At 45.2% G+C, this 16,627-nt stretch overlaps 1 protein-coding gene across 1 annotated transcript in view; it reads right to left on the bottom strand.

Annotated features, from left to right (window-relative positions):
* Positions 1 to 16,627, bottom strand: part of znf318 (zinc finger protein 318) — a 72,941-nt gene that overhangs the window by 32,218 nt on the left and 24,096 nt on the right. The window contains exon 5 of the mRNA XM_067977161.1: positions 10,713 to 12,071. Within this exon, the coding sequence (XP_067833262.1) occupies positions 10,713 to 12,071 (1,359 nt within the window). The remainder of the gene's footprint in view (positions 1 to 10,712; positions 12,072 to 16,627) is intronic.

Genomic DNA, 16,627 nt, shown 5'->3' with positions numbered 1-16,627 from the left:
GGGGTATATGTGCACAAATCTTTGACGGTGGCAGGACAGGTTGAGAAAGCAGTTAAAAAAGCACAGGATCCTGGGCTTTATAAATAGAGGAAGAGAGTACAAAAGCAAGGAAGTTATGCTGAACCGTTAAAAAACTAGTTCGGCCACAACTGGAATATTGTGTCCAATTCTGGGCGCTGCACTTTAGGATGTGAAGGCCTTAGAGAGGGTGCAGAAAAGATTTACTGGAATGGTTTCAGGGATGAGGGACTTCAGTTACATGGACAGACTGGAGAAGCTGGGGTTGTTCTCAGAGCAGAGACGGTCAAGAGGAGATTTGATAGAAGTGTTCAAAATCATGATGGGTTTAGATAAAGTAAATAAAGAGAAACTGTTCCCATTGGCGGAAGGGTGAAGAACCAAAGGACACAGATTTAAGGTGATTGGCAAAAGAACCAAAGGCAACATGAGGAGAAACATTTTTTTTAAAAAAACACAGCGAGTATTTATAATTTGGAACGTGCTGCCTGAAAGGGTGGTGGACGCAAATTTAATTGTGGCTTTCCGAAAGGAAAAAAATCTGCAGGGCTACAGGGAAAATAGTGGGAGAAACGGGACTAACCAGATTGCTCTTACAAAGAGCCGGCATGGACTCGATGAGTCAAATGACCTCCTTCTGTGCTGTAATCATTCTATGTTCTATGATGTGTCCTGAATTATAAAAGCTAGGCCCCATATACTTTTTCTTAAACTATGCCCTTCTACTCCATTTAAAGTTTTACCATTTAGTATCTCCCTCGCTTTCCACTTTACTTTCTCTGCCCTTCTTTCTAGTTTGCTCTCCCCCACTTTTCTCGCTCTTCCATGACATTGTCTTTCCCTCCCTCCTCCCAACTATTGTCGCTCACCCGCTTTCACCTTCCACTACTGTCCCTAATCTCTCTCTCTCTTTCACCTTTGTCTCACTTTTCTTGGTCACTCTCACCTTCCACCTTTGTCCCTCACCCCGAACTATAGCTCTGACCTCCCACTTCTGTCTCCCCTCCAATCTCCTGCTTCCTTCCTTTCTCCTCCCTTTTCTGCCTCTTTCCCTCTCCACCTTCCATTTCTGCCTCCTCGATCCCAGCCTTGGTCCTTCTCCCTCACCTGGATCTCTCTCACTCTTAAACCACACAGTCCCTTTCCCTCATTTCTGTGTCTCTTCCCTCCCCTCCCCTGCATATTTTTCTCCTACACTTCTTGTGTCTGTCTCTCTCCTCCCCTCCTGTTCTCATGTCTTTCTCCCCACCCTCTACTATCTGTGGCTCTCTCTGCTAACCCCTGCCAGTGTTGGCTCCTTCTCCTGTGCACCAGTATCTATTACTCTCCATCCCTATGGCTGACCAAATTCTGAAACATGTAAAACTACGATACAAACATGCACAGCTATGCAATCAATGCGCCATCCTGTAATGATGTTAAGAAAATGTACAACTTTTCTCTTCTGAAAAATGTATACCAATCTTTCTCTTCCCAAAAAATATTCATGCCTGAAATTAGCGTTAAACGTTTGGTTCTTGATTTGTAAAAAATGTCATGAATTATAAAACACGAGTATATAGAGCCAGAAGAGTTAGCACCATTTTTAGTTTATTTTCTAATGGAGCTTAATACAAGCTTCAGGAAGGCTATCCTATCTTTCTCCTGGGCACTCTGTAGCTCTCTGACCTGAACAGACTAACCAGAAACTCAACTGGACCAGCCACATTAATGCCATGGCTACTAGAGCAGGTCAGAGGCTGGGTATTCTGAAGTGAATGGCTCACCTAACACCCAAAGCCTCTCCACTACCTACAAAGCACAAGTCAGGAGTATGATGGAATACTCTCCACTTGCCTGGATGGGTGCAGCTACAACACAATTGAGAAAAAACCAGTCCGCTTAATTGGCAGCCCAACCACCTTAAACATCTGCTCCCTCCGCCACTGGCATACCGTGATTGCAGTGTTTATAGGATGCAGCAACTTCCAAATCTATGACCACCACCAGGAGGAAAAGGGCAGCAGTAGCATGGAAATATCATCCACCTCCAAGTCACACACCATCCTTACTTGGAAATATATTGCTGTTCCTTCATCGTCGCTGGGTCAAAATGCTGAAACTCCCTACTTAACAGCAGTGTGGGAGTACCTTCATCTCACGGACTGCAGCGGTTCAAGAAGAAGGATCACCACCAGCTACTCAAGGGCAACTAGGGATGACAATAATTGCTGACCTTGCTCGAGACACCCACATCCCAAGAATGAATAAAAAAAACTCTAGTAATTTCAGCCTTCAGCGAAATCCTCCATTTTCTTTACAGCAAGATACGCTAGTGACGTGGGGTTGGTCTGTTGATGTCCGGTAGTTTTGGGGGATGGGGAGAGAGAGAGAGAGAGAGAGAGAGAGAGAGAGAGAGAGAGAGAGAGAGAGAGAGAGAGAGAGAGAGAGAGAGAATGCAGGTTGGAGTTGAGATCCTTATCCAGGACACAGTGCTGGAAGGGAAAACTGCGTTTTTCTTCTTTCCCTCCTTTCGAGGCCATTAGACCAAATGTTTCCCCAGCAGTTTGTTTTAATTTCTGACTTGACATATACTTTGTGTGTTTTCAATTTGTCCCATTTTTTCCTTGTTTTCCTTAGTGCACTTCTTACTGCCTTGAATATCTTCCATTTCTTTAATGCTTCTTTTTATTGTCTTGCTGAGATGTCTATATCATGCAAGTCTTCTGGTCCTTTAAGTACTTTTTACTCCCTTCTCTCTTTTTGGATTCTATTAAAACGATTAGCCTCTTTCATTTTACCATTCTGAAGAAGGGCCTGGCCCAAAAAGTTTATCCACCTGTTCTCTCCATGTATGCTGACCGACCTGCTGTGTTTTCTGCATTTTCTATTGAGGTCATGCGAGGGCGTACAACACAATGGTCAGAGAACACTGGAAGGCTGAGAGTAATTCCGGTCAACATGCTACACAAGGAATTCACAAACATTGGAAACGGTTCATTCAAGAACAAGAATGATTCCAAGTGTCATGGGGATGAACTAAGAGGAAAGGTTAAAAATAACCTGGAGAAAAAGAAGTGGCCTGCCTCCAGATAGGGACACTGGCAATATCCAGCACTTTAACAAAAAAATGTTTTTCTTCCTTTCAGGTGTCACGGACAGCAAGCTTCAACAACTCATATCAACACCACTCCTGATCCTTGTTCACCTTCACTTTCCTCTGACCCTATCCCTCCTCCCAATCTCACCCTTTGTCGTGTTTTCACTATCCACTCTGATCGCGAATGATCAGTCCTCAACAAAGGCCTCAGCTTCATCCCCAAACACCCCCACTTCAATGGCTTTCGAGCTCGACTCGATGCTGAGCTCCTCTTCTGTCGCCTTTGCCTCTGTGCCCACTTCTTTGGCCAGGAGTCCTCCCCCCACCACACAGTGGACTCTTTCTCCAGTCTTCAGAATTCTCATTCCACTTGGACTCATCCCTCTAGCCTCTTATCCTCTCTTGATCTCATCGTCACGCTGGCAATTCTCATCGGCCATCTCAATTTCTCGACTCCCCTCAATCACTCTAACCTACCTCTCTCGGAACTTGCAGCACTCCGTTCACTCAGGTCCAACCCCGATATGGTCATTAAACCTGCTGACAAGGGCGGCATTGTTATTGTGTGAACAGACCTCTACCTTGCAGAGGCTGGATGCCAACTCTCCGACACCTCCTCCTACCTCTCTCTGGACCACGACCCCATCGCCGAACATCAAGCCATAGTTTCCCAAACCGTCACTGACCTCATCTCCTCCGGAGATCTCTTTCCCACCACCTCCAACCTCATAGTCCCCAAACTTGCACAGCGGCTTCTACCTCCTTCCCAAGGTCCACAAACAGGACTGCCGTGGTGGACCCATCATTTCACCATGTTCTTGCCCCACGGAACCTATTTCTTCCTATCTCATCTTTATTTCTGATGTGGAGATGCCGGTGATGGACTGGGGTTGACAATTGTAAACAATTTTACAACACCAAGTTATAGTCCAACAATTTTATTTGAAATTCACAAGCTTTCGGAGGCTTCCTCCTTCCTCAGGTGAATGTTGTGGAAATGAAATCCTCGAACCCTTCGCATTTATAAATCACAGAACAATACCTGGTGATTACAGATCGTAGTCTTTCCAACTGCCCGTTGCCAAGGCAATCACAGTGTGCAGACAGAGAGGCGTTACCTAAAAGGCCACCGAATATACAAACCACCAAAAGAGGCAGAAACATAGAAAAGACAGCAAATGACCCGTTATATTAAAAACAGATAACATTTGTTCGCTGGTGGGGTTATGTGTAGCGTGACATGAACCCAAGATCTCGGCTGAGGCCGTCCTCATGGGTGCAGAACTTGGCTATCAATTTCTGCTCGACGATTTTGTGTTGTCGTGTATCTCGAAGGCCGCCTTGGAGAACGCTTACCCGAAGATCGGTGGCTCAATGTCCTTGACTGCTGAAGTGTTCCCCGACTGGGAGGGAACCCTCCTGTCCGGCGATTGTTGCGCGGTGTCCGTTCATCCGTTGTCGCAGCATTTGCATGGTCTCGCCCATGTACCATGCTCTGGGGCATCCTTTCCTGCAACGTATGAGGTAGACAACGTTGGCCGAGTCACAGGAGTATGAACCATGCACCTGGTGGGTGGTGTCCTCTCGTGTGATGGTGGTATCTGTGTCGATGATCTGGCATGTCTTGCAGAGATTACCGTGGCAGGGTTGTGTGGTGTCGTGGACGCTGTTCTCCTGAAAGCTGGGTAATTTGCTGCAAACGATGGTCTGTTTGAGGTTGGGTGGCTGTTTAAAGGCGAGTAGTGGAGGTGTGGGGATGGCCATAGCGAGGTGTTCGTCGTCATTGATGACATGTTGAAGGCTGTGGAGAACATGGCGTAGTTTCTCCGCTCCGTCATATCCCGTTCCTAGTAAGAACGGGATATGACGCTCGACTCATCGATCGACAGTTCCGATGGGCCACAGCGAAAAATCGCATAGACCTCCTCAGGAGACTAACATGGGACGCAACCAACAGAGTACCCTTCGTCGTCCAGTACTTCCCCGGAGCGGAGAAACTACGCCATGTTCTCCGCAGCCTTCAACATGTCATCAATGACGACGAACACCTCGCTATGGCCATCCCCACACCTCCACTACTCGCCTTTAAACAGCCACCCAACCTCAAACAGACCATCGTTTGCAGCAAATTACCCAGCTTTCAGGAGAACAGCATCCACAACACCACATAACCCTGCCATGGTAACCTCTGCAAGACATGCCAGATCATTGACACAGATACCACCATCACATGAGAGGACACCACCCACCAGGTGCATGGTTCATACTCCTGTGACTCGGCCAACGTTGTCTACCTCATACGTTGCAGGAAAGGATGCCCCGGAGCATGGTACATTGGCGAGACCATGCAGACGCTGCGACAACGGATGAACGGACACCGCGCAACAATCGCCAGACAGGAGGGTTCCCTCCCAGTCGGGGAACACTTCAGCAGTCAAGGACATTCAGCCACCGACCTTCGGGTAAGCATACTCCAAGGCGGCCTTCGAGACACATGACAACGCAAAATCGTCGAGCAGAAATTGATAGCCAAGTTCCGCACCCATGAGGACGGCCTCAACCGGGATCTTGGGTTCATGTCACGCTACACGTAACCCCACCAGCGAACAAATGTTATCTGTTTTTAATATAACGGGTCATTTGCTGTCTTTTCTACGTTTCTGCCTCTCTCTCTCTTTTTTTTTTGGTGGTTTGTATATTCGGTGGCCTTTTCGGTAACACCTCTCTGTCTGCACACTGTGATTGCCTTGGCAACGGGCAGTTGGAAAGACTATCTGTAATCACCAGGTATTGTTCTGTGATTTATAAATGCGAAGTGTTCGAGGATTTCATTTCCACAACATTCACCTGAGGAAGGAGGAAGCCTCCGAAAGCTTGTGAATTTCAAATAAAGTTGTTGGACTATAACTTAGTGTTGTAAAATTGTTTACAATCTTTATTTCTCCCCTTGTCCAGTCTCTTCCCTCCTACATCAGTGACTCTTCTGATGCCCTCCGCCACTTTAACTGTTTCCAGTTTCCCGGCCCCAACCTTCTCCTTTTCACTGTGGACGTTCAGTCCTTCTACACCTCCACCCCCCCACCAGGCCACTGTCCTCCTCCTCCTCCTGGCTGAACTTGTTCTTACGTTGAACAACTTCTCCTTTGACTCCACTCACTTTCTCCAAATAAAAGGTGTTGCTATGGGAACCTGTATGGGTCCCAGCTACGCCTGCCTTTTTGTGAGATATTTGGAACATTCTTTGTTCCAGTCCTACTCAGGTCCCCTCCCTCACCTCTTTTTCCAGTACACTGATGACTGTATCAGTGCTGTTTCCTGCTCTCACCCCAAACTGGAAAATTTCATCAACTTTGCTTCCAATTTCCACCCTTCCCCTAGCCTTCACATGGTCCATCTCGGACTCCTCCCTTCCTGGACTTCTCTATCTCCATCTCTGGGGATAGGCTGTCAATCAATATCTACTATAAGCCCACTGCCTCCCACAGCTACCTTAATTACACTTCCTCCCACCTTGCTTCCTGTAAGGACTCTTCCATTCTCCCAGTTTCTCAGTCATATCTGTTCTGACGATACCACCTTCCACACCAGTGTGTCCGATATGTCTTCCTTTTTCCTCAACCAACGATTCCCCTCCACTGTAGTTGACAGGGCCCTCGACCGTGTCCGTCCCATTTCCCACACTTCTGTCCTCAACCCTTCCCTTCCAGAACCACGATAAGGGTCCCCCTTGTCTTCACCTTCCACCCCACCAGCCTCCACATTCAATGGATCATCCCCCGCCATTTCTGCCACCTCCAGACACAGTTTCCCCTCCCCTCCCCACATTCCGAAGGAACTGCTCCCACTGCGACACCCTGGTCCATTCTTCCATCACCCCAACACCCGCTCTCCTTCCCACAGAATCTTTCTGTGTGAGCGCAGGAGATGCAACACCTGCCCTTTCATCTCCTCCCTTCCCACCATCCAGGTCCCCAAACATTCCTTCCAGGCAAAACAGCGATTTACTTGTACTTCTTTCAATTTAGTATACCGTATTCGCTGCTCACAATGCGGTCTCCTCTACATTGGGAAGACCAAATGCAGATTGGGTGATCGCTTTGCTGAACACCTCCGATCTGCAAGCGTGACCCCGGACCTTTTGGTTGCTTGCCATTTTAATTCTCCGTCCCACTCCCACTGTGCCCTCAGACTCCTACACTGTTCCAACGAAGCCCAAACCCAAGCCCAAGGAACAGCGCCTCATCTTTCAATTAGGCACTATACAACCTTTCGGATTCACTGATTTCAATAACTTAGATCATAACCACTGTTCTCATTTTTTTCAGTCAGCAGGCGCTGCTAATGGTTCTGTTGTTACCATTTACAGCTCCTCTAAACCCAACTTTTGTTTCTTTACTTGTTACATTACACTGCTCCCTGCCTTGCACGATCATCCCTTTTGACATTTAATCACTCCTGCCCTCCACCTTATCACAGACCTTCCCCTTTGTTCTTTCCTCCCCTCCACTTTGCCTGACTCTGTGCTTGCTTAAAAACTGTTAAATCTTTCACTACTTCTGACGAAAGGTCATTGACCTGAAACATTAACTTTGTCTCTTTCTCCACAAATGCTGCCTAACTTGCTGAGTATTTCCAGCATTTTCAGCATCCATGGTATTTTGCTTTTCACTGAAAATAATCCAGAAAACATCACTTCTGAAATATCCATGTAGCCAGGATGAATCATACACCAGGTTTTTAAATGGATAAAACCTTCATTTAAGTGCTTGATCTGCCAACACACCACAGTTTAGTGGCCCAATGTCTGCACTAACATTATCCTCTGCACTAACTCAACTACAATAGATGCCATGATTAGTGAACAACTACATTATTGCTATATCATGTGACTACCAGGATGTTGGAAGGTGAACTAAATGGGCCTTGGTCTTTTTGTGTCTAACAATTCCTATGTTCCATTCTTCGATCTGCTACTACCTTATTCTGCACCAACATAAGAAAACCCCCTGGACAAAGGTGAAGTAGAAGTGCAATCAAATTTAGTCATTAATATTTTACATGCAGTAAGAGGGCCTTCATGTGTAGATACACATGTCACAGCACAAGTAAATAAGGTCATAATAAAAGGCAAACAGAATCCTTGGCTCTGCATTCAGAGAAAGAATACAAGGGCAAGGAGGTAATGTTAAGCTTGTACAAAATCTTACACGACAGCTGGAGTAAAACATGCATTTTAGGCTCCTCGTTATACAAAGGTTATAAATCCAATTGAAAAAATAGTGTATTATTAGGATGAAAGGGTTAGTCACGGAAACAGTTGAGAGGTTTGGGATATTTTCTACTGGAGTTCAGAATGAGGGTGACCCAATAAAAATCTTCAAAATTCTGAATGGTTATGATAGGGTAAATAGTGATAGATTATGTCCATCGTTCAAGAAAGATGGTTATGAGTAAGCACAAATTTAAGTTAAGTTTCCTCACACTGATAGTGGTTGGAATGTGGAACTCTGTCTCAAACCATTGTTGAAGCTGTGTTCATTGGGAAATGGTTGCTTGAAGAAGGAAAACTGAAGTGTTTGGGGAACGAACCGGAGAGTGGGATTAGATTAGGGATTCTTCGGGATGTGGGTGTCACTGGCAAAGCTGGCATTTACTGCTCTAGTTGCCTGAGAAGATGGTAGTGGGTCACCTTCTTGAACTGCTGCCATCCATGTGGTGAAGGTACTCCCACAATGCTGCAAATTAGGGTGTTCCAAGATTTTCACTCTTTTCTGCACTACCAGTGCCTGAATGTCTCCTTTGATCCTTAGTGGCCAGAACTGGACACAGTTGAAGGCTCACTCTGACCAGAGCACTGATTTATAGTCTACCGTTTTGAATATGTAGTTCAGTTTTGTTGATTGCAGCTCTGCATTAGTTGGACATGTTGAGTGTCAAGTCTACAGACCTGTAGGCCCCTTTCAACTTGCTTCCTTAGGTATTTCAATATCATTCATGAAGTACATGTTGCCCATTTTCCCTTCTTTTGTGCAGTACTTCACACAAGTATAATTTTCATCTGCCATTGTTCTTCCCACATCATATTTTGTCCAATTTATTATGTATTTTTTGAGATACCTCCATAAATTCCACAACTCAATTAAGGTGTCAGCCTTGGCTCAATGGTAGCACTCTCACCTGTGAATTAGCAGTTGTGGGATCAAGCCCCACTCCAGAGACTTGAGCACATATTCTAGGCTGGCACTTCAGCGCAGTACTGAGGGAGTGCTGCACGGTCAGAGGTGCCATCTTTTGGATGAGATATTAAACCAGTCTGCCCTCTCAGCTGAACGTAAAAGATCCTATGGCACTATTCGAAGTTCTCTCAGTGTCCTGGCCAATATTTATCCCTCAACCATCATTAAAACAGTATTGACTACATTACAAAGATGACTACATTTCAAAAGTACTTCATTGTCTGTGAAGCACTTTGGGATGTTCTGCGGTCGTCAAAGGCGCTATATAAATGCAAGTTCTTTTTTCTTACCCCCTCTTAGCTCCGTATAATCTGAAAATTTGATGAATTTGCATCTAAATCCAAGTTGTTGATCCAAATTAGAAACAGTTGTGGCCCTTTTAGTGAGCTCTGGAGCATCCCATTCAGAACATTCCAATATAATTCTATTAACAATTCTTTAGTCAATCATTCCTAAGATTTACCTTGAATGCCCTCTTACTATTGTAATACTCTTAATATTGTAATGTTTTGTAGCTGGACATTTTCCAAAGTCTTTCTTGGCCCCCCTGATCAGCCTTTTAACGTGTTTCTGCATGTTCCTGTATTCATCCTCGTGTATTCCTTTTCTTTTCTCCCTCCCCCTTCCAAAATCACATTTAGTCCAAAGGATGGAATGCTTCATCCCAATTCCACATTGACGTTACCAGGGCTCTGGCTAATATCCAGGGAGGTTTGCTTCAAATGTGCACAGAAGGGACAGTTCCCATCCATTCCTGATACCCAAAACACTAAAGCTGTAATCAAAGATATACAGAATTGCAAATTTCAGCAACGTAACCATTCCTGAAGCAATTTTCAGCCAAGATTTCACCAGACAAATAGAAACAGTGAGATCAGTAATTATGCACATGTCCCATATAGGGGGAAGGCAAAATAAACTCAAAATAGTGTCAGCCTTGAACCTGTCTCTGTGCTCCACAGTGCACCAGGCTGGCACACGAATGTATCACATTCCTGTTTTTTTGTCAATTTTATACCCTCCTTTCTTGAAGACACTTGCTCTTTCTGGGATATGGTTCCACAGGTACTGGCAACCATCCCATACCCTCACTCAAAAGTGGCCATGCTTGAGCCTAGACATCAAGTGTCAGCAGGCTACTTGATTATGGAAGATATCACATCCAAGTCCAATCCCACAAATTTTTACCATTAATTAGTAACCTCGAGTCACTAGTTAGTCATTCACACAGTTCCTTGGCTGCTGTAACTCTTATGTGCAAAGCACAAGAGACATTTTTCAACATAACTTGCCCATACGAAAGAAAACACATGCTGAGTGATAAAAAAAAATTCAACCCTCCTTCTCTTCACAAAGATACACAATTAACATTTACAAACCTTTCGCTTCTGTTCAGATTTCCTCTTATCCTCCTCAGTAGACTTGGGCATCAGCACCATTCGGTTCGAGGATGGTGTCGGAATATTGGGTAAGGTAGATGTTGTTTGCACTTGCACCAGCACCGAATCCTCTCGTTTGTGGTCCATGTCTTTGGGAGCCTTGACCGTTTCAATGACCCTCAGATTTGGCCGGGAGACCTTTGGCTGCTGCATCACCACCACTATTGGACTACTCGTTTCCTGAATATATGGCTCAGTAACTTGTGGGGGTGGGTACGTCGGCCAGGCAGGGGCAGGGTATGAGAGATAATGGTCATATTGATTATAGTTAGGAGGTGGTGCATTTGGTGGATAATTTACTGGCGGTATTGGATATTGCCCATAGGGCGGCATGACATAAGTTGGTGAGGGGGTAGGCAATAAACCAGGCTTACGATTCGTTGGAGCGATTACAGCAGGACATCGTGGAGCCGTTCTCTCAGGTTCATTAGCCTTCACATTCATCTCTCGTCTAAACACTTCCTTGCTCTCTTTCACCACAGGGCAAGGGACGTTTTCTTGTTTGTACGATTTCACTCGAGACTGTGAGTGAGACTCTGGTGATTTTGTCTCATTTCGGGTCCTCCGCTTATCCCAAGAACCTGATTTGTGGGATTCCAAGGGGCGGTCGGGTGATCGCATTGAGGGTTTTTTCCCATGGAGCCGCTCCTGAGTACGGGCTGCCAGCTTGCTGATCTCCGTTACCCCTATATCGAGCCCAATGGTTTTCAGTAAATCATGTATCTTTTCATACTCTTTATCAGGTTTCACAATAGCCATGTTGGACACTCCTTCAGGTAGACTGGTTTGTCTTATAGGAAGGAGATTCCGGTTTGGAGGAGTAGGCCTAAATTTGGCAGATTCTGTCTTGTCATCCTCATCCTCTCCGTACAGAAACCTTTCCTCATCCTCTATATCGGGGAAGCTCCGCTTCCTCCTTTCTTGTAAGTTGCTGTTCTCAGCCTCTGCCAATAACCCAAGTATACGAGAGAAGCTACTGCCATCTTGACCGGCTCGTTCGTGTGGGAGGAGAAAGTCCGCGACTCGGTCCTTATTTTCAGAAGACATTTCCGATTCAGATTTTGTGCCAAATTTAGAAGTAAGACCCCGCTCAAAAAGGAAACTGGTGTTTGTTAGACCAGGGAGACCGCCCTGCTCAGTGATTCGATGCATTTCTCTGGCGTCTCGCATGAAAGAGAATTGTTCAGTCTCAGGGAAGCTGGACTCGTGCTGTGATAACCGCATAAAGCTTTGCGATGGAAGATAATTTTCCTGATGTTCAGGGTTTTCAACGACTGTGCCACCACGGTACTCATCAAACTAAAAAAAAATCAAACAGCCACAAAGTTAGGAGAAGTCACATTTTCTAGCCTATACTCTTGCAACACAGGTTTTTTTTAAAAAAAATTTGGCTACTTTTTTTCCTGGCCATAGGCAGCGTGTGCTGTGCTGAGAGCACAAGCGGTCCATACAGGTCATTAATGCGCTTTTCATATTGCTGGCTTGCATGCATGCATCTTTCGCAATCAAACTGAAACTTCTGAATAACTGAGTGAACAAAGGCAGCATGGTCAGAGCTTTTTTCTGCATCTTAGTCCATTTACTTCGCCCACTCTCTCCATTTTCTCACCTCTTGAATGGGCTGACATGCTGGGAAGCAGTTCTACATATACGAGCTGCCCGTCAGTACCTCACCTAAGTAGCTAAAGACCCTTGTTTATAGTTTACAGTGTGAACAGGCTATTTGACCAGCGAGGACATCACCTGAAGCCTAATCTTGTTTTCACACACGAGCTTTCCAAAAGGAGCCAGTGATCAGCAGTGAAAATCCCAACTGAGGTCCCAAGGCCAAATGTAGCCTTTTCAATGCCCAAGCAAGCTCGGTGCCCTAGACTGAGACCGTAAGGTGTGTATAATTAAGTTTCACACTGGGCAATGTACTTAGTATGAAGCTCTTCCAGTTGCTCAATTGAGGACCCACTTCAGAATGTAGTTTTGCAATATCAGCTGTGAACCAGCTAGGCGTTCGACATGTACAGAAACCATTCACAATGAATCATTGAAGTTTACAGCATAGAAAGAGGCCATTGGCCCATCAGGTATGTGTTGGCTCTTTACAAGAGCAATCCAAACCCAATCCACTGCCCTGCTCTCTTCCCGTAACCTTGTATCTTCCTCTGCCTCAGCTATTCCCTGTGGCAAAGCATTCTGTGTTCCAGCAACTCTCTTGAGTAAAGACACTTCTCTTAACCTCTGTTTACTGAGGATTTTAAACCGGACCCCTCATCAGTAAATCCCCAATATGATATAATTTTTCCCTATTCATCCGATCAAAACCCTTCATTTAAAAAAAAACTCCATTAAAACACCTCTGTTCCAGTGGAAACAGTCCCAGTATCTCAAGTCTTCACTCATAACCATAGTTTCCCATCCCTGGTATCATCCTGGTGATGCCATGCTGTATACTCACCATGTCCTTTTCATAATAGGGCACCCAAAACCGTACACAGTACTCTATGGCATAACCATTGCCACGTGCAAAGTTGTCAAAATTCTTTACTGTTGTACTCTGTGCCTTTATTTATAAAACTCAAAATGCTGCTAACCTTCTTTATGGCTTTACCTACTTGCATTTACAATTTCTGAGAATTATGTATTTGAACCCCAAGGTCTCTGTTCATCCACAACCTTCACCTCTCCACAATGCTGGAAGTTGACAGACCAGTTGTACTAGTGTGTTTCTGAAGGGTATATATGAGAGGGATATCTGCAAAAGCACAGAGCTTGATGAAACAGAGTGAAGACTTTAAAAACAGGAAATTGGTGAGAGTGGCAATTCGGTGCAGAGGGGGAAAGAGGTGCTAAGTAATTTAAATGAAGGGGCAAGTGTATAAGTAAATATATAAATAATCAGAGTAAATATATAAATAATCAGAGTAATTAATTAGATCCAAGGGGTTAAAATTAGCTAAGCAGAGGGTATCAACATTAAGGGATCCAAATTGCATTAAATAAAATCTGGTATACAAAAATAATAAATAGGAGTTAAGGGGATAGTAAACTAAAAACATCTTTATAACAAGAGACATGTATATATGTATATCATAAGCAGATAGCTTTTTAAGCAAAATGATGGGACAGCTGAGACCCATTGTCTGCAAGTCCAGTGCCATGTGGGAACTCCAGGACACTTCATGTGTCTGGACAACCACGTGTGCAGAAAGTGCCTCGAGTTGCTCGAACTCAAGTTCAGGGTTTGAGCTTCAGGAGCGGCTGGAGTCACTGCAGGGTATACAGGAGGCTGAGAATTTCCTAGGAGTGCAAGTTCCAGGAGGTGGCCACCCTGCAGCCAAGAGAGCCATCGGGCGGTGGGGGGGGGAGGGGGGCGGGGGAAGAGACAGGAAGTGCAGGAATCCTCCAGGAGCGTGGCACTCTCAAACCGGTTTTCAGTGCTGAATAATGTTGAGGCTGATGACACCTCGGGGGAGTGTAGTCCAGAGCACATCCAGGGCACTGTGGGGCAAATAACTGCACAGGAGGCACAGTGAAGTGTAGAAATGCAGTGGTCATAGGGGATTTGATGGTTAGGGGGGACAGACAGGTGTTTCTGCAACTGCCGATGTGAGTCGCACATGGTGTGTTGCCTCCCTGGTGCGTTGCCTCCCTGGTGCCAGAGTAAAGGACATCACCAAACGGGTGCAGAACATTTTGTGGGGGAAGGGGGAGCTGCCAGAAGTCGTGGTCCATGTGGGAGCCAATGAAATAGGTAGGAAACGGGTTGAGGTCCTCCAGACAGAGTTTCTGGAACTAGGGAGGAAGTTAAAGAGCAGGATATCAAAGGTAGTAATCTCTGGATTACTCCTAGTGCCATGTGCTAGTGAGTAGGAGGAGCAGTAAGATAAGACAGGTTAATGTGTGGCTGGAGAAATGGTGCAGGAGGGAGGGCTTCAGATTTCTGGGGCACTTGGACCAGTTCTGGGGCAGGAGAGACCAGTACAAGATCAACAGAGCTGGGACCAATATCCTCACAGGGAGGTTAACGTGCTGTGGGGGAGGGTTTAAACTAATTTGTCAGGGGGGGGAAACCAGAATGAAGCATCAGAGAGGAGATATAAGGTGCACAGAGAACTGGGAGAGACAAACAGCAATGGAATAAATAGTTCAGAAATAGGAGGGATCAGACAGGGGGGGAAATGCAAGGCAGACGAAGATGGGTTTGGAGTGCATGCGCGTAAATAAGGAGCGTGGTAAATAAGGTTGGTGAGCTGCAGGCACAAGTAGCCACATGAGATGACGATATACTGGCAATAATGGAGACCTGGCTCAAACAATGGGAGAAATGGGCACACAATATTCCTGACTACAATGTATTTTATGTATATGTATGTGAATTTTATATCCACACACTCACTTCCCCTTTAATCCCATGGGTTTTTAATTTTGCTAGCAAGTCTATTACGTGGTACATTATCAAACGCCTTTTGAAAATCCATGTACACAACATCAACCCTCTCCGTTACTTCAAAGTACTCAATCAAGTAAGTCAAACATGATTTTCCAATCCGTGCTGACTTTCATTTATGAACCCATATTTTTCCAAGTGCCAATGAATTTTGTTCTGGATTGTGTCTCAAAGTTTCCCCACCACCAGTTAGTCAGACTGGCCTGTAATTGCCAGGTTTATCCCTTTCCCCTTTTTTGAACAGGGGTGTAACATTTGCAGTCCTCCAGTGCCATCCCCATATCTAAGGAGGATTGGAAATTGTGACCAGAGCCTCTGCAATTTCCACCCTTACTTCCCTCAGTAACTTAGGAAGCCTCCCATCTGGACCGGGTGACTTTTCTACTTTGATTGCTGCTAATCTTTTAAGTGCCTCCTCTTTATCTATTTTTGTCCCATCCAATATCTCTACTACCTCCTCCTTTACTGCTACAATGCAGCAGCCTCATCTCCAGTGAAGACATGCAAAATATTAATTTAGTGCCTCAGCCATGCCCTCTGCCTCCATTAGATGATCTTTTTTGTCCCTAATCAGTCCCATGCTTCCTTTGACTACCTTTTTATTATTTTTATGTTTAAGGAAGACTTTTGGGTTCCCTTTCATGTTAGCAGTTAACCTATTCTCATACTCTCTTTGCCCCTCTTACTCCCTTTTTTAGATCTCCTCTGTATTCAGTCTGGTTCTCTATGAATGTTAAGTTCGACATAAGCCTCCTTTTTCTGTTTCATTTTAATCTCTATCTTTAGTCATCCATGGGGTGTCAACCGTGACCGAGTGTCGGTGGACTATTATACAGTATAGGACAGATGAGCTTATCCTGTATGCAGCTAACATCCACACGTTTTCCACAGGGAGACTGGTTTATGATCCCTTTAATCTGATGGGAGTAGGCAATCCTGCAGTCCTCCAGGGTGATGTTAGTTGACCAGCCAGCTTGGCATATGTAAGGAATCTGGGGACTGGCATTCTCATTCAGCAGGAGGTAACACTGGAAGCCAGTGCCTTAAAAGGTAGAGTGGTCCTAGTTAAACAAGCAACAGGGAGCACATCAGTGCACTGTGCCTGTAAGCACTGGTGAAATGGGCAGACACATGGCAGATGAAATTTAATGCAGAGAGGTGTGAAATGACACATTTTGGTGGGAAGAATGAGGAGAGGCAATATAAACTAAATGGTACAATTTTAAGGGGAGCGGAGGAACAGAGAGACCTGGGGGTGTATGTACAGAAGTCTTCGAAGGTGGCAGGACAAGTTGAGGAGGCTGTTAATAAAGCCCAGGATCCCATATGCTTTTTTAATAGAGGCATAGAGTATATAAGCAAGGATATTATGCTAAACCTTTATAAAACCACTGGTTAGGCCTCATTTGGAGTA

Source organism: Heptranchias perlo, unplaced genomic scaffold (genome assembly GCF_035084215.1).
Source record: "Heptranchias perlo isolate sHepPer1 unplaced genomic scaffold, sHepPer1.hap1 HAP1_SCAFFOLD_131, whole genome shotgun sequence".
NCBI lineage: Eukaryota > Metazoa > Chordata > Chondrichthyes > Hexanchiformes > Hexanchidae > Heptranchias > Heptranchias perlo.
This window is presented reverse-complemented; position numbering and strand designations above follow the sequence as displayed.